This window comes from Haematobia irritans, chromosome 3 (assembly GCF_050003625.1).
Source record: "Haematobia irritans isolate KBUSLIRL chromosome 3, ASM5000362v1, whole genome shotgun sequence".
NCBI classification, from domain to species: domain Eukaryota; kingdom Metazoa; phylum Arthropoda; class Insecta; order Diptera; family Muscidae; genus Haematobia; species Haematobia irritans.
The window spans coordinates 231684634-231702888 of NC_134399.1; the positions used below are offsets into that span (position 1 = coordinate 231684634).

Below are 18255 nucleotides of genomic sequence, written 5' to 3' on the forward strand. Positions count from 1 at the left end.
GGTATTTCAATATGAGATCATTGATTTTTAACCACCGTGGAGGTTCCCGCTTCCCAGCACCTGAAGTTGCTCATCAAAACCCGATGGCCGATTACGTGAAATCTCATTAAACCAATGTTTTATAGTACCATCGAAGAAGAAGATAAGACGCCATCCCTCTCTTAGATAATTTACATTCTCAGATTGAATCATTTCCCTTTACGTTGTAATAAAATTTTCAATAAAATAATTATATAATAGTACTACTTTGTAGTTTTCTTTTAATTTAGTGGCTAAACTCGAGCCTAGTACCCACCTCATCGAAATAAAAGATCGTTACGTTTTTCGTATAATTATTTAGTTTTACATTTATTTCCATTATTTGGTTTATAATTAGCCAATACTTCGCGTCCAATTGACACATGGCGGCGCAAAACCATGTTAATAAATCCGGGATAGAATAATAATTTCAGTCCAAATTGATCGGGTCATTATTTATTATTAACTATAATTTTATAAACATTCCTAAGACTTACTTTATAATGCATTCACTCATTTAAATTAGTAGATATTTTCGGTAATTGCAATATGTTTCTTAATCCCAAATTAATATTTGACTATCCGCACTCGCAACTTCATATATAATGAATTTTTGGAGTAATAGCACATCTCTAGAGTTAGTTGTTTGTTGATTTAAAATAGAAACATTATAACTTCGTTAGGCCGTGTTACCACTCGCGAATACCTCTACATTAATTGATTTATTTATTTCAGCACCTGTCGGCCATATTCCATTCCATACCCTCGTGTGTTGCATATATCAATATGTATTAAAAAACGTGAAAACGCAATTAGATGTATGTATAAATTATTATAATTTTGACGAGTATGATTCTAAGAAAATGACAGGACAAGAGGATAAAAATAACAATCCGACTTAATCAAAGACCTGAGGAATTGCTCTAACACAAACAAGAATTAAGTAAAAAAGATGAAAATATGATAATAAAATATGAATGATGGAGGCAAAATGAACAAAGAGAATGCATTGATAGGACCTATTGACTATTGTGACTAATATTAGGAGAAAACGATACAGATTTATCTACGCTTAACCTAAAGGGCGCAGAAAACTAAAAATTATTGTTAAAGAAAAAGGCCCGCATTATCGCACGCATATTAGTTACTTGCTTTCAGGTATTTTTTAGATCATAGAGCCAGTGGGTTTTTGTAAACTTAAAATAAAATAGTATAACATAAAGTTGTTTATCTACATTGCTACAGTTGCGAGTACCACAGTTATGTCGTCAGGTTTTCCACCTAGAATAGATAAATGACGTTGTTATTTGTCCAAATAATTTATGGAGCTAGATTAATGTACCTGTTGCGTTGATATTATTACGTCTGGCATTTATTGCGAAAGGTGATATGAATTCACTGTCAAATGACAATGAGCGAGCCATCAGCGCCAGCGAGTTGGCAGTCATCTGTAATTTGACAGGATCTGTTACACCTTCAACCTGAAAATAGTTACATAAGAAATATAATGATTGTTAGCCAATGAAGGTCTTAAATAACACCAACCTCTTTTAAAACATCCAGCAATAGAGTTTCGGGTACATTATCGAATACGCCATCAGTGGCAACTAAAATAACATCGCCCTCCTTTACAGGGAAACTCAAAGTATCTGCCGCATCTGGGCTGTCACTTAAAACATTATGATCGTGGCCCGGTGGTGGTAAGGACAGCTGGAAGGGTGTATTAAAATAGTGCTGCTGCTCTTCTGACTTGTGAATAATTTCGCCTTTTCGGACTACTATGAATCCACTGTCTCCAATGTTAGCTGTATAAACAGTGCTGTTCTCCCTATTTAGCACAAGAACGCAAGCCGTACTGCTTCCTTTAGAAAAAAAGAATTCATCAATAAGGACTTTGCAGATAGCCTTAATAAACATATATAAAATTATTTTGTTCACATTTCGTTCTCTTTTCTAATTGTTTTAAAGGCCTGTATTTTTGAAAAATTTTAAAACTTATTACTTAGGTTAGGTATAGTGGCAGTCAGGCTCACTTAGACTATTCAGTCCATTGTGATACCACAGTGGTGATCTTCTCTCTTATCACTGAGGTGGGATAATACACCGCTGAAAAACTTTTTGGTGTTTGGTCGAAACTGGGTTCGAACCCACGACCCTGTGTATGCAAGGCGGGCATGCTAACCATTGCAGCACAGTGGCTCCCAACTTAGCTTGACTTAACTTGAAAAATTGATACATGATAATCTCTCATCTTTTCTAAATAATTCGAGTTTCTTGAATGATTACCAGTTTGGTTTTCGTAGGGGTTGTGGAACAGAGGAGGCTGCTGTCAACGTTCAAAATTGCATATGTAGTGGATTGGATCAAGGTAATAGTGGTATTGCTGGTGTTTTTTATGACCTCAGTAAAGCATTTGATCTTATCGATCACAATGTTTTGACCCAAAAAGTGAACTTTTGCGGTGTTCGCGGTCGCGAACTCTCGTTAATGATGAGCTACTTAGAAAACAGGACGCAATATGTTCAGATTAATGAGCAAAAGAGTATAGGAAGGAGTTTGAGATATGGTGTGCCTCAGGGCAGTATTCTAGGACCGCTTCTCTTTTTGATTTATATAAACGACATTGGGAGACTGCAACTTTTTGGCAAGATGTTTTTATATGCGGATGATATTTGTATTCTATATCCATACAAACACGAAACTGCACTTAGGCCCCTCATTGAAAGAGATGCGTCCTTAATTATTGAATACGCAAGGATAAATATATTATTTATTAACCCAATAAAAACTAAATTGATAAGGTTTCGACCTAGATGTCGTTTCAACAATGATTTTAGCATTTTTGTTGATGGGAACGAAATTAGGGAAGTGAGTTCGGTACGATATTTAGGCTTACACTTTCAAAGTACTCTCATTTGGAATAGACACATAGAGTATGTCAAGTCTAAGATTGCTCCAGCGGTTGGAATTTTGTACAAGTTCAGACACAGATTTGATAAACGAACTAAACTTTTGGTTTATCAGGCATTAATACAAAGTCATTTGAATTACTTAGCCATTTGTTATGCATGCAAGAGATCTACGGAACTTAGAAGTTTGCAAACGATGCAGAATAAGGCTTTAAAGTCTGTGGGAAATCTACCTTTGAGGTACTCTTCTGTATCATTATATAGTGAAGTGTTTCCCAATATATTGCCCATTTTCGGAATTCATAGCTTTCAATTGTATGTATATGTTTATAAATGTCTTCATTCAATAGGACACCATACAATCTCGTTTATGCCTAACTACCACATATTCAATACTCGTAACAGAAGCCATTTAAGAGTAGCGTTTTGCAGAAGTGAAACCACCAAACAAAGAATTGAGTATTCCGGAAAGTCAATTTTAATGCTTTGCCTTGCAATATAAAGTCCATCTCAAGCTTATCTCTTTTTAAAATGAGAATAAAAGATTTTTTGTTAACAAAAGTTGATGAGCTCCTAATATAATTATTTATTGAGTTTTATATATAAATTGTACTTTTGTATATATCTAAATTAATATTTAGTCATATAATTCATTCAATAACAAGAAATATTTCAATATAAAAAGTATATAAATATGTTGCCAATGAGCCTCTAAAATGACATATGGCGCTGAGGCCAATTTTTATTAGATAATGAAATATTATAACGTTTTCATAAATAAATAAAAAAAACAACTTTTAGGCTATAGGCCTAAGGTTTGTTCGGTAAGTTTTAAGTTTAAATGAAAGTTTGGCTCGCACATTTTTGTGTTCATATTTATAAAACAATTATCAGCTTTTATTTACTAATCGACTCTTATTTTATAAATCAAAACGTTCGTCCCTATCTTAAAACAAAAAATATGATAGGCTCACGCGTTTCGAAATCAATTATTTACAGAAATAGACTGTATCATTTGATTTATAAACTCCCGTGTAGACGTTTAATAAGCCTATGACTATTCAATGTTAATTGAATAGTATATAGGCTTATTCATGTTATTATATGCTTTAAAATGAAAACGTATAGGTATTCTTATACAATATATCTGTTGTTTTCTTGTTTATGGCATACTATAAATGTAGAGTAGAATATTTATACGCACCTAGTATTGGTTTCTTTTGCTCCAATAATTCGCAGTAGCTATATGCTAGGAGATTAACTGGCCTTTGCGGGTTAAAGTTGACACAGTGAACGAGGCGTTCGCATGTCTTCATGAGGAAGGAAGAAAATTCGCCAGGATCTATGCCATAACTTCGCCATCCACCTACACCATCAGCAACACCTTAAATGAGTTAAATGTTTAAAGTAGCAATTATCCCAGAGTTAAGGAAATGTCAAAATTAGTTCAATAGTGCATGTTGCACACACATGTTACATACACACATGTTAAAAATTACTTGTGTGTATCCATATTACAGAATGATGCTGCACAGACATGCCAAAGAAAAACTTCCCACGTGCATTGGACTCACCTAGAACATCAGATGTCGCAGTGGAGGTCTTAAACCAGGAATCCTCCCCATATTTTCCTGGCTTATATTTGGAAGTGAGGAAATCTTTTGGAAATCCACATACCACGGAAACAAAATGCGGTCTTGTTTTAGTAGGCCCTGCAGATGCTGCATTGGATGCTGACTCCAATAATGTAGAAAATCCATTGCGCAATGCCCGCGATATTACCCTTGAAGTCCAGCTGAGTGAATGCATTGTTGGGTTGGTTTGTGTGTATCTGTTCACTTAGTGGCACGCACTACTAAGTTGCATGAATAATGGAGGTTCCTAAGGGTTTTTCATCAAAACTGTGCCACAGTGTATTGTTAAAAAAAATTAAAAGAAATCGATTGGAAATCCACTATTTTTGCGTTTTACGGTTTATTTTTATCGCGAGATTCTCTTTGACGGATCTAATTGATTTTACGTCAAAGTCACAAGGTAAACGAAGATGATGAGGAAAAAGAGAGGAATGGAATTTTTCGTTATTCGTTCTGGTATCTTCGGGGTAATATTACACTAAATTTACAAGTCCTGTAATCCTCCAATATTTTACATCTTTTTTATATAATCAATCGAACACAATGTCGTAGTAATTTCTATTCGGGAGAAAGATATAAATTTTCTTCTTAACCACTCATCAGAGATGGGAAATGTGAATTTACAAATTCTACGAACTAATGGCTACCAGTGTTTCCGTTGTACGCCTTAATTCGTATTTTACAATCTTTCAGGTCAACACACAATGAACACGCTGCTTAATTCTTCGCTAATTTCTAATTGAAACGTTCATAATTTATGAGTGTGCGTTGATAAAAAATTGGCAAAAGTGCGAAATAGCTTCGAAATCTGTTGTGAAAATAGTGCCATGCGTAGAGGCAAATTGCGGGCACAATCAGCACTGCCGACAAAAGAGAGTGCTACGATTGCCTTGATTGCTCCTTTGAAATCTTTTCTGCCCGCTGAAAAGATGTTGGCCACACTATAAGTTGTCGAACCGTGTTGAAATACTTCGTTTTCAATCAAATTAGCATACAATTACCCAATAAACACAGGATGAGCGTTTTTCAAATGCAACAATTTTTCAGTTTGAGGGTAAATATAATTTTCAACATAAATTCAACTTGACTTGAAATAGCTCATCTGCAATACATCTTCAAATTGTTTGCGAATTACTTCCAATTTGCCAAAATGTTGACGAAATCTTTGAAAAGGTGTTGAAGATGATATGAGAAAACTTTGACAAAACACTACCCTAAAATGCAACGAAAAAACCATGTGGTTTTCAATACTTATTTGTGCAACGAAGTTCGTGGTCAATTGCAAGAAATAAAAAAAAATGGAAAATTTTAGACAAATAACCAAATAGTATATAAAAATAGGTAAGTGAAAATAAAAAATGAAATAAAACTTTAAGGAAGTCACTAAATGTATATCTCTTTGCAGAAAACTAAAATTATGGATTATACGTTCTTGAAAACATTAAAAAGCTGACCAATGAAAAAAAGGTGGACAATTAACTGGAACTGCTTCAAATAGTTTATAATAATTGGTACGTCAATACGAAAAATTAAATCAACACTTTAAAGAAGTCACTAAATTTAAATCTCTTTGCAGAAAACTATAATCTTTGGATGCTACATTCTTGCAAACAATAAGAAGCTGACCAATGAAAATTGAGTAGCTTATCGACAAGAAAAAGTTTCCAGAAACATTACAAGTGCAACCAATTAAAATTGTTAAAAACAACAAATTGTTGAAATCAACAACTTCTTGATGAAAATGTGCATCACATCGTCAGTTTAATTCATATGCTATTATCAGTTTAAAATGGATAGTTTGTGAATTCCTTCTGCTGAAAATCAATTCTCACACGCGGTCCAGTACGTTCCTAATTTCAAATTGCTCGCATGTTAATAAAAGGAAGGAACCAAAAGGAAGGAAATCGAATTATAAATGCAAAAGTGTTTACTAATAATGTTTAAGATATTTAAAGTTTTGTTGTTTGTTTTTTTTTTTGTTCTTATTTGTTGACGAAAAAACCACATGGTTTTCAATACTACTTTGGACAACAAAGTTCGTGGAAGAAATAAAAAAATGTGGAAATTTTTTAATAATCAATTGAAATTGCTTATAATAATTGGTAAGTAAAATTAAAACACGAAATGAAAACTTTAAGGAAGTCACTAAAATCAAATCTCTTTGCAGACAACTAAAATATTTGGATGCTGATTCTTGGACACATTAAGAGACTGGCCGATGAAAAATGATAGTGGCATATCGAGAAGAGAAAGTTTCCATAAATCAAAGTGCAACCAAAAACACGTGGTATTTATTCTTTTCCATATCAACAACTACTGGATGATAATTCGCATCACATCGATAGTTTAATTTACATCGCATCATCGGTTTAATTTGTTATTTTGTGAATTGAAATTGCTGGAAATTTATTCCAATTATCTAGTCATCAAGTTCCTGAAAATTGCCAGTATTTTAATAACAACAATTTTGTAAAACCAACGTTCTTGAGGAAAACACGAAGTACGTGGTCAGTTGGAAGAAATACAAATTGGTAAGTCAAAATAAAAAGTGAAATGAAAACATAATGGAAATCACAAAACTCGATTGTTTTGCAGAAAACTAAAATAATTGGATGGTATATTCTTGGAAGATGTTGGCCGATGAAAAACCGATGAAGGGAACAACAAAGAAAAGTTTTCAGAAAACTTACAAGGTGCAACCAATTAAAACAAAGTGCAACAATTCCTATATCAAGAACTTCTGGATGAAAATGTGCATTACATCAATTTACATCCCGTCATCAGTTTGATATTTTATGATTTCCTCTTGCTGGAATCTATTCTAACACACAAGCCAGCAAGTTCCTCGATAGTAATTATTTCAAATTGCCAGGATATTAATTAATAGTTATTTGACACCAACATTATGGAGGAAATGGAATTATACATGTAAAAATGTTTAAGATATTTAAAGTTGTATTCATAGTTTTATTTATTAATACGTTTAATAAGATAATTACATTTTGATTGGTATTATATTATTATTTTTATATATTATTAATGTTATTTTTAAGATTATTATATTTGTTAACGAAAAAAATAATAAAATTTACAAAATCTCTAGAAATTTAGTATTGACTTTCAGTTAGAACTAGGATTGACTTTCATACAAATTGTGGTTTGAAAGTATTCGCAACAATGCTATTTTTTTATTTTTATCACATTGAAAACTGTTTGAGAAATTATTGAGTAGCGATGCATTTCAATTTGAGGATTACAATTGAGAAGTTATTGCTATTGTGTTGAATTTTACTGTTGAGGGTAATGTCTGTTTTTTGTTGAGAACGCGATTTTCTCAACAATTTCTCAACTTGAATATTACCCTAATCCTTTGAAAAAATGTTTGAAAAATTATTGAATTTTAGTATTTTTCAAACGTTTGTGTTTATTGGGTAGAGTTTAAAAATATCAGTTTGTTCTGGAAAAAGCTTTTATTGTCAGTCAATGAAAAATTTTATTTGAATTACATTAAAACTTTTTCTTTTTTCAATTCTTTCTAATTTGGAGCGTTTCATTTTGCTATTACAAGATGTACTGGGCGACGCAAAAGAATCTCGCGGTATACCCCAATTCAGAGGGGAAGGATTTGATGATTTGCAGTTCCGTCTGAAAATTCACCTGGACTCGCAAAACTTATTGGATGTTCTAACCGGCATACCTCCAAGTGATGCAGCTGTCTTAACGGAATTCAGGAAGAAGGATAAGAAAGCAATGGACCGAATCGTAAGCATTGTCCATTCGGATTGTTTAAGCTTCATTCGCGATAAAGAAAGTGCCAAGAATATGTGGGGCAGTCTTCTATATGAATGACGTTTTATACACTCCAGATCTGAGAGATAATTTATTATCTGTCCGAAAACTAGGTTAGGTTACCCTGCCAACATTTTTTGAATTTGGGGGCGCTTCTGAGAATCCCCAGTACGTCGAAAACAATCATATACGATATCAAAAACTCGTCGGAAAAGCGCCGTCACTATTGAGAAGTTGTACCACGCCAAGTTACTACAAAAAGGTTTCGCATGAGTGCAATTATTAGGTGCCTTTATAGATCAATTTAGAACGACGCCAATAAGAGACCCTCCAAACAATCAGAAAAAGCACATTTTAAGATAGTGGTAAAAGAATCATTGTGGTCGAGTAAAACACGTTTGTTTAGATATTTATTAATTTGATTAATCATTTACAAATTCTTAAAAATATAACATTTATACCACTATCACATCACATTTAACATAATTTTTTGCATTAATGATGATGTAGAGTTACAAGTAGCGAGTTACATGTTGCAGCGTCTATCAGCCAGTGTTTTTATTCGATGGAGGCAGCGTGTCTGTAAAATATTTGAAAAACAATCACTTTATTCCATTTGGAAAATCAAAAATTGTTCACCAATATACCTTTCACAATTTTAAGCGTAAAATCTATGTTTTCAGAACTTTATTTTCGTTTTTATTTAAATAAAGTATAACAAGCTGGTTGCGCTTGGCGTTTCACAAAAAATAAAATGGCTTTTGTAAAAGTAGTGATGGCAAAATACTTTCATGTACATTTTGTACTTTTTGATATGCTTCCCCCATCACAGTTCGCGATGGTTGTGGTGACATTTACGAGTCTGTGGTAGCGATGAGGATGAAATGGAACTTTGAAATGCTGGCAGGGTTAGGTTATGGGCAGCCCGATGTATCAGGCTCACTTAGACTATTCGGTCCATTGTGATACCACATTGGTGAACTTCTCTCTTATCACTGAGTGCTGCCCGATTCCAAAACATTTCACCGTTCACACAGGGTTGAGAAAAATAAAAGAGCTTTCTTGAAAAACTGTTAAATATAATTATCTAAATTTACAAAAAAGTCCAAACGTTCAACAATACAACAACACTACACATACACAAAATGTCAACTTAAGTGACCTGTCATTTCAGTTTGACTTTCTAAATATCATGGGGTGTACACACGTTTGCTCGTGACTTTACCTTTAATTAATATGCCTTGCATGGAAACTAGAAATTCATATATATGCAACGTATGTCCAAATAATTACCGCGAGCGCAAAGGGAAAAAATTTTATGTTATTTTCACATGTCCATTTTCTTAAAAGCCTTTGTTTATTCCCAAGGCCAAGGCATATTAATTAAAGGTAAAGTCACGAGCAAACGTGTGTACACCCCATGATATTTAGAAAGTGAAACTAAAATGACAGGTCACTTAAGTTGACATTTTGTGTATGTATAGCAGGGATGGAAAATACAATTTTTAAGAAAGTACAAAAAAGGTATTTTTTGAGCGGAAAGGTACTTTTTACTAAATTTCAACAAAAAATTCACTGGAAGATTATTGTCAAGAGACTGAATTTTAAAGAAAATAAAATTTTGAAAAAAATTTTCTATATAAATAAAATTTTGCAAAAATTTTCTATAGCCGGCTATCATACAAAAACCTTTTTTTTCGGAAGGTTCAAGGCATATTAAAGAGGTAAAGTCATGCAATCAGGTGACTAATATCGACATTCATCTTGTCAAAGACTTTGTTTACGTTTAGTAGGTTTGTTTACATTCTTTGTGTACATAAATATTGTTTTTATTTACATTGTGTTACAATACAACAACACTACACATACACAAAATGTCAACTTAAGTGACCTGTCATTTTAGTTTGACTTTCTAAATATCATGGGGTGTACACACGCTTGCTCGTGACTTTACCTTTAATTAATATGCCTTGCGGAAGGTTCAAGTGTGGTTTATTGTTGGGTTTAATGAACTGCCTGAATTTATTCTTATAATTGGTTGATAGTTTTGCTGCAAGTAGGGGATGCTGATGAGGAATGTGGTAATTCCGAAACGTGCGTCCATCCAACCATCTTGCAGTCTAGAGGGCTTTGCCCAAATAAATTTGACAAACATTCTTTTCCTCTGTTGGTTAAGCTACGCTTGTAGTTTAGTCAATGTATGGTTTTAAGCTGCAATAAAAAAACAACAACAATGCTTAAAGAACAAAACCAACAATAACAAAACAAAACGAAGGGAAATAAAATTTTGCAAAAAAAAATTCTATAGAAAAAAAATGTGCAAAATTTTTTCTATAGAAATAAAGTTTTGCAAAAATTTCCTATAGAAATAACATTTTTACAAAATTTTGACAAAATTATCTATAAAAATAAAATTTTGCAAAAATTCTATATAGAAATAAAATTTAGACAACATTTTCTACCGAAATAAAAAATGGAGAATATAGAATCGCATTCTTTTTTCGACTAAAACATTCTTGAAGTTCAATAAAATCCTGTTTTTGACTATATCTTTCACAAAATCGAGATTTTCTTCCCACATGAACATGTCTGTTTTGCCATATTTGTAAAAGACTATTAGCAAATAAAGTTGATAAAGACTTTCTCAAAATATTAAAATATTTTGTCAAAGCTATTGTACCATAAATCTGATATCGACTCAAAAATGTCTACACAAAAGGTACTAAATCATTAGCGGGGGTACTGCGGTACTGACCGGGGTGAAAAAGTATTGAAAAAAGTACTTTAGTACTGCATTTTCCATCCCTGATGTGTAGTGTTGTTGTATTGTAACACAATGTAAATAAAAGCAATATTTATGAACACAAAGAATGTAAACAAACCTACTAAACGTAAACAAAAGCTTTGGCAAGATGAATGTCGATATTAGTCACCTGATTGCACGACTTTACCTGTTTAATATGCCTTGGTTTATTCCTTTTTTTCTATGAAACTTATTTTAATATTTTGACATATCCCTGCCAGCATTTCAAAGTTCCATTTCATCTTCATCGCTACCACAGACTCGTAAATGTCACTACAACCATCCTACTGTGATGGGGGGCAGCATATCATAAAGTACAAAATGTACTTCATACATGTATTTTGCCATCACTACTTTTACAAAAGCCATTTTATTTTTTGTGAAACGCCAAGCGCAACCAGCTTGTTATATTTTATTTAAATAAAAACGAAAATAAAGTTCTGAAAACATAGATTTTACGCTTAAAATTGTGAAAGGTATATTGGTGAACAATTTTTGATTTTCCAAATGGAATAAAGTGATTGTTTTTCAAATATTTTACAGACACGCTGCCTCCATCGAATAAAAACACTGGCTGATAGACGCTGCAACATGTAACTCGCTACTTGTAACTCTACATCATCATTAATGCAAAAAATTATGTTAAATGTGATGTGATAGTGGTATAAATGTTATATTCTTAAGAATTTGTAAATGATTAATCAAATTAATAAATATCTAAACAAACGTGTTTTACTCGACCACAATGATTCTTTTACCACTATCTTAAAATGTGCTTTTTCTGATTGTTTGGAGGGTCTCTTATTGGCGTCGTTCTAAATTGATCTATAAAGGCACCTAATAATTGCACTCATGCGAAACCTTTTTGTAGTAACTTGGCGTGGTACAACTTCTCAATAGTGACGGCGCTTTTCCGACGAGTTTTTGATATCGTATATGATTGTTTTCGACGTACTGGGGATTCTCAGAAGCGCCCCCAAATTCAAAAAATGTTGGCAGGGATATTTTGAATAGGGTATGTTATTCGGGGTATATTCCAAATTAGGTGGGTTTACATTCTAAAATTGACGTGTTTTGGAGGAAAACTTGTGTTTTGAACTTGTTTTTATAATATGGCGAAAACAACTCGTTTTGAAGTGCTTATAAAGGGAAAACATTTCAAACCCAAAAACATGCTTGGTGAGAACGCCGTATTAGAGTTTAAAAATATCAGTTTGTTCTGGAAAAAGCTTTTATTGTCAGTCATTGAAAAATTTTATTCGAATTACATTAAAACTTTTTCTTATCAATTCTTTCTAATTTGGAGCGTTTCATTTTGCTATTACAAGAAACCGCATAATCGATACTGCTTCTTGTTGATGTGATCGATAACACATTTGTCAATTATTTAGTCATCGCCGACAATTCGTATCGATTGACCACATTATAAGATTCTTTATAAACACAGACATTCCGTCCGGAAAAACTTATGGTCTGTAAGACGCATTAGTCCGCACTTCGTGCCATATCCCAGATATTGAACTTTTATTATATCCCTTTATGTCTTTGTACATAACTTATAGAGTGGCCAATATCTGGATTTTGTATTCAATTTTAACGATGAATCGCATTGTTATGCGCCGTCATGATTAAATTTTATGGTGTTTTCTTTTCTGAAAAAAGTGCTTTGCCTTCATTTTGTCTGTACAGAATGCGCATTTTTAAAATGTTACCAGAAAACTAAAAAAATTCTATCATTTTAGCGGGCAGAAAAGAATTCAAAGAAGGAAACAGGGCAATCGCAGCACTCTCGTTTGTTGGCAGTGCTGAAAATGCCCGTAATTTGCCTCTATGCGTGGCGCTATTTTCACAACAGAATTCGAAGCCTTTTCGCACTTTTGCCTGTTTTTTTAGAAAAGAACCTAAAGAGTACATTTTTCGGGCAAAATGCAAAAAAATTGTGCATTTTTTACAAGAAAAGAAAACGCCATTAGTATCAGCCTCTGCTGAAAAAAATTGGTAATTCTCTCTCTGTGTTGGATTTAAGAAAGTACTTGTCCCTGTGTCTATTGGGCAGATTCGCATTGATTTGTTGTAATTTGCAACGTCGCCGGCCCTGACATTTTGAACGGCGCAATTTTTACGATGCCGGTCCCGATATATGTCTTGAGTACATATGATCGTCTAAGGGAGGTGGTTGTATTAAGGTAAGCGGGGGGCTTCTTTACTTCTTCTTCTTCATCATATAATTTAACAGCACCGAGAGAGGTCAACTTCGGAATTTACTAAAATATAAATATAAAATATTTTACGAAATTATGGAATATTCAAGCTTTCAATTCATCAACTAGCTGCAATTTTGTGAAAGAGCTCTTGTAACCTTTTATGACATTGAACGACGGCAGAGACACACAATACTCATCAAAAATCACATCCAGTGCCACCATCGAAAACGAAAAATAATAAACAAAGTAATTTAGTTATTTTCTCCTGTGTTTGAAGTTATTTATAAACATAGAACCATGAGCGCAAATGGTACCGAATCACCTCCCACCAGTATGGATGACACTAAAAAACCTCCAGCGGATAAGCGCGATTTATTAGTTTTGTTAAAGTTGATCAAGAAATACAATCTAAAGCAGACGGAGGAGCTTTTATGCCAAGAGGCAAATATTAGGCGTGATGAACTGGAAGAAGTGGATGATAAGGAAATCACCTCTATATTGACTTCAGCCCTGGGAGATAGTGCCGAAGCCACAAGTGGTGAAACTAAGCAAGATCAAGCCGGGAGCGATCCGGAATTGTATGACGCTGCTTTTGGAGATTTGCGCAACTTTGTCGATGAATCGTTGGATATCTACAAACACGAATTATTCATGGTCTTATACCCAATACTTGTACAGATATACTTTAAATTGGTTTCTGGAGGCTATGCGAAGTCGGCTCGAGCATTTGTGGAGAAATACGGTCCTGATTTGGATTACTATTACCGGGAAGACTTGCAAAACTTGTTACTCATAACCAAAAAGAGTGAAATGGAAAATAATGATTGGGTGACATCAATAGAGTCGGATAAGTTTCTTATCAGAATGTCCAGAGATGCCCACTCGCTTTTTAAGAGGCATATACAAGATAGAAAACAAGAGTTGATAGCAGATATAGTTTTGAAGTATATCAATTTTGATACATATGAGGGGACTGCACGCAGTAAAGTTCAATGTGATGCTACGAGTGGTTCCCTAATTGGTGAAGCTCGACGTCAAGACAACAAGATTCGCGTGTACTATGGGTTACTGAAAGAAGTCGATTTTCAATCATTAACGACTCCGGCACCGGCCGCCGTCGAAGAAGAGGATGACAACGATCCTGATGCACCCGACAAGCCAAAAAAGAAAAAACCCAAAAAAGATCCGTTGTTTTCAAAGAAATCTAAATCAGATCCAAATGCTCCTTCCATGGATCGAATACCACTACCAGAGCTAAAAGATGCAGATAAATTAGAAAAGTTAAAGGCACTTCGAGAAGCATCGAAGAGAGTTCCTCTCAATAAGGATTCTCTACCCTCTGTTTGTTTGTACACTATTTTAAATTCTCATAACAGCGTTACATGTGCAGAGATATCAGAGGATTCATATATGATGGCAGTCGGTTTTACAGATTCCAGTGTAAAAGTTTGGTCTTTGACGCCGTCTAAGCTAAGAGAAATGAAATCGGCGGAACAATTGAAGGACATCGATAAAGACGCGGAGGATGTTTTGGTGCGCATGATGGATGACCGCACAGGAGAATCAGCACGCACTTTCTATGGACATAGTGGTCCGGTATATCGGTGTGCTTTCGCTCCAGAAAAAAACATGTTGTTGTCATGCTCTGAGGATACCACTATTCGTTTGTGGTCGTTACACACATGGACTTGCATTGTAGTTTTCAAAGGCCATTTGTTTCCTGTATGGGATGTACGCTTTTCTCCCCATGGTTATTACTTTGCATCTTGCTCTTATGACAAAACCGCACGCCTTTGGGCGACAGATTCAAATCAACCCCTTCGGATATTCACAGGGCATCTTTCTGATGTTGATTGTGTGCAATTCCATCCAAATTCAAATTACATTGCAAGTGGTTCCAGTGACCGCACTGTAAGACTTTGGGATGTTCTAACAGGTCAATTGGTTCGGTTAATGACAGGTCACAAAGGTTCAATATATGCTCTAGCATTCTCCACATGCGGTCGATATTTAGCATCGGGTTCCTCGGATCATAACGTCTTAGTTTGGGACTTGTCACACGGCCAGCTGGTCACTTCACTTATAAAGCACACGGGATCCATACACACAATGTGTTTCAGTAGAGATGGAACAATTCTTGCCGTTGGAGGTTTAGACTGTTATCTCACTTTATGGGACTTCTCCAAATTAAGTGAAGATTATATAAGTCAAAATTCAAATGCTTCACACAATCCAGAAATCGACGAAGGTGACCACTACCTGCTCAGAGCTTTCCCCACAAAATCAACGCCATTTACCACCCTTCATTTTACAAGGAGGAATTTATTACTTGCCGTTGGTACATTCAAAGCGTAACTGATATCAATTTGTTCACCTTACTAAATAAATTTCAAATAATTAAGAACTGTACAATAAAAAACCCATTCGATACCACTTACAACTATATTTGATAGAAAAGGAAAAGTGTAAATTAGTAACAGAAACTATCAACCCATAGACGGTGTTAGTCCAAACTTATTGTATCCGATTTTTACTATACAAAATAGAAGAACTCAAAATTGCAATAATCTGAAAAATCATCAAAATACGATGTTACATTAGAAGATGGATGTAACACGGTAAATTAAACATTTGGTATAGTGTCAACCTAAAGAAGCAACCACACTGTGCATCCATATAGATTCATTCTATTAGTCTAAATTAATTTTCATGTCATATTTAATGTATAGATGTTGTACGAGCTGATGCTCAGCATTCAGCATTTGTTTGATGTTATTTCCTAATATGAGAAAATGATTGATTTTCAGACTACACCGTAGTACACTGTGCTTTATTAATACATTTCTACACAATTCCATTTTGATATTTTATAAACTCAACGGACACCCATAAAAAAAATAGTTCATATATAAAAAGATTATCAAGTAGACATCGTTATATTTGGATTAGATTTCATTTTCTGCTATCCATTTTGTAGCTCTTTCTAATAGTCCAGGTACAGCCCGAAATTCTGATTTTGCACCGATTCCACCATATCGTACAAATCCTTCTTTACTCTTATTCAAAATACCAACGTCTTCCATTTCTTTTCCGTTTACTGACACATTTGAACGAAAGTTCTTTATATTAAGATGATCCAACATATTTTGCATATTTATCGGGTCTATCCGAATTTCTAAGAAATCACAAACTTTTTGAATAGCACTGCTAAGGTTCAACGTCATTTCTTCATATTGGAGATACAAGAAATTGTTGTCATTTTGATAGCTCTGCATATGATTGATAGCTTCGCGTATATGGCTATAATACGGCATCCATGGGCCTGGGGGAAAGTGTGAATTAAGGATTTATTTTCGAAAATGGATTCAACTCACTTAATCCTTGTTCGAAGTAATTCCAATAACGCTCAAAATCACCAACATATCCCTGTGTACGGTATAAACGATTTAGATAATAGTAAGAAACTGCTACATCCATTGGATTCCGACGGGCTACGTAAATTATCTTGATGGAAAACATACAAAAAAATATATGTATTTTTGTAATTATATTGGGAATTGTCTTCTAGAACCCTCGAAGTGTACTCTAAATCAATTTCAAATTTAGGTATCTTCCTAAAAAATCGATTTCAATAAAACTGTCATCGAACACATCAACATGGAATTCACATACTCGCGCTATAACTAAAACTTTATAGATAGAGGATGTAGGGGAATACATTTGGTACAGACAATGAAAAAAGGTACTCCGAATACACATTTATTTTAGGACATACATTAGATATTTATATTATTAAATTATATAAATGGTTCAAAAACTTGCAACTAAGACCGCGTACATATGAATCTAATTGTTGAGCCGATTTGCCCTTTACGAGCGAACCTGAACGAAAATCAAATTACTGTCCGTTTGTGTCAGGGACATAGTGCAGGAAATTTTGCACCCTTCTTGTTCTTCTTGTAGCAGCAGCTTGGAGAAGCTGAGGATACAATACTCAACTTCATATTGATTTCGAGCCGGCTTCAATGACGCCAATCATGTTAATGGTTGTTTTAACCCAATTTTATGCAGGCCGTCTTACTTTTTAAATATTAACACATCTTTTGTAAAACTTTGCTTTAGACTTACTTTGCATTTCTTTGCCATTACACTAGGTGGTAATAAAGATATGGGGAAATGGGTTTTAATGAAACGTCGTTTTGTTTCTGGTATTGCCGATAGTAGTTCATATCCAGGGGTTGAAATTAATTCTATAAAATCTTGATATTCTTTATGACCAGCATTTTCCTTGAGAAATTCTTTCTTCACTTCGGGATGGACAAACAAACTAAATCTGCAATACAATTAGAATCTTTCCATAATAAAAAATGTGATAATCTCAAATCTGAACATACTCAAAGAAAGGAAATCGCTGAGTTAATGGGATCCTTCTTGCTGTATCAAAATCAAATTTATTTGCAACTAACCAAACGAGCTCCTGCGTCCATGTTGTTCCGGAACGAGGGAATGTTACAATCCAAACATCATCTTTTCTTGCTTTAAAGTTGTGAAACTTTTCAGCTTCCATTTTGTATTTGTAGGGAAAAAAGTATTTTTCAGGTCCAACTTGAACAAATCCAGTTCTTTCTCCTAAAAGGATTTGGCTTATGTAGTAACATAAATTTTACCCAACTATCATTTTATTCACCTTGGAAATATTGCAAAAGTTCATTGGTCGTATCCTCATCAACAACATTTATTTCATAAGGAAATTCCAATGAATTTGCGAAGTAAGTCATCGCGAAAGATTAATTTAAGAGCACAGATAAACCCTCGTTCTTTCCTTTTTAGTCTTTCAGCAACTATTACTACTAACTAGATATACTGCTATTTATAACAAAGATCAAGTACATACATAC

The 18255-nt window shown here is 34.0% G+C and overlaps 3 protein-coding genes and 2 long non-coding RNA genes across 5 annotated transcripts; 2 read left to right on the plus strand and 3 right to left on the minus strand.

Annotated features, from left to right (window-relative positions):
• Positions 1–320: 320 nt before the first annotated feature.
• On the minus strand, positions 321–5180 carry LOC142228155 (protein phosphatase PTC7 homolog). The gene is made up of 5 exons (XM_075298492.1): positions 4502–5180; positions 4132–4311; positions 1564–1880; positions 1361–1499; positions 321–1299 (listed from the first exon to the last, which is right to left on the minus strand). Exons 1-5 carry the CDS (start codon positions 4734–4736, stop codon positions 1250–1252), a joined length of 921 nt encoding a protein of 306 aa, XP_075154607.1. The 5' UTR covers positions 4737–5180; the 3' UTR covers positions 321–1249.
• A 404-nt stretch (positions 5181–5584) lies between these two features.
• LOC142228153 (uncharacterized) lies at positions 5585–7667 on the plus strand. Its single transcript, XR_012720083.1, has 5 exons — positions 5585–5902; positions 5967–6072; positions 6138–6663; positions 6729–7092; positions 7157–7667. It is a non-coding gene; the product is annotated as an uncharacterized LOC142228153 (long non-coding RNA).
• A 1060-nt stretch (positions 7668–8727) lies between these two features.
• LOC142228154 (uncharacterized) lies at positions 8728–9273 on the minus strand. Its single transcript, XR_012720084.1, has 2 exons — positions 8998–9273; positions 8728–8930 (listed from the first exon to the last, which is right to left on the minus strand). It is a non-coding gene; the product is annotated as an uncharacterized LOC142228154 (long non-coding RNA).
• A 4080-nt stretch (positions 9274–13353) lies between these two features.
• Taf5 (TATA-box binding protein associated factor 5) lies at positions 13354–15797 on the plus strand. The gene has a single exon (XM_075298494.1). The coding sequence runs from the start codon at positions 13655–13657 to the stop codon at positions 15710–15712; it is 2058 nt and encodes a 685-aa protein (XP_075154609.1). The 5' UTR covers positions 13354–13654; the 3' UTR covers positions 15713–15797.
• A 360-nt stretch (positions 15798–16157) lies between these two features.
• On the minus strand, positions 16158–18195 carry St4 (Sulfotransferase 4). The gene is made up of 5 exons (XM_075298496.1): positions 18045–18195; positions 17752–17986; positions 17486–17690; positions 16732–16861; positions 16158–16679 (listed from the first exon to the last, which is right to left on the minus strand). Exons 1-5 carry the CDS (start codon positions 18133–18135, stop codon positions 16303–16305), a joined length of 1038 nt encoding a protein of 345 aa, XP_075154611.1. The 5' UTR covers positions 18136–18195; the 3' UTR covers positions 16158–16302.
• Positions 18196–18255: the final 60 nt, after the last annotated feature.

What these genes read in the sequence shown, in the direction of transcription:
- St4 (XM_075298496.1), bottom strand. Translation starts at nt 18,135, where the DNA reads ATGACTTACTTCGCAAATTCATTGGAATTTCCTTATGAAATAAATGTT. An exon ending in ACTTTTGCAATATTTCCAAG is followed by an intron (nt 17,987 to 18,044) that starts GTGAATAAAATG and finishes AAATCCTTTTAG; the next exon opens with GAGAAAGAACTGGATTTGTT. An exon ending in TTACTTCGAACAAGGATTAA is followed by an intron (nt 16,680 to 16,731) that starts GTGAGTTGAATC and finishes ACTTTCCCCCAG; the next exon opens with GCCCATGGATGCCGTATTAT.
- LOC142228155 (XM_075298492.1), bottom strand. Translation starts at nt 4,736, where the DNA reads ATGCATTCACTCAGCTGGACTTCAAGGGTAATATCGCGGGCATTGCGC. An exon ending in GCAAAAGAAACCAATACTAG is followed by an intron (nt 1,881 to 4,131) that starts GTGCGTATAAAT and finishes TTTTTTCTAAAG; the next exon opens with GAAGCAGTACGGCTTGCGTT. An exon ending in TAATAATATCAACGCAACAG is followed by an intron (nt 1,300 to 1,360) that starts GTACATTAATCT and finishes TATCTATTCTAG; the next exon opens with GTGGAAAACCTGACGACATA.
- Taf5 (XM_075298494.1), top strand. Translation starts at nt 13,655, where the DNA reads ATGAGCGCAAATGGTACCGAATCACCTCCCACCAGTATGGATGACACT.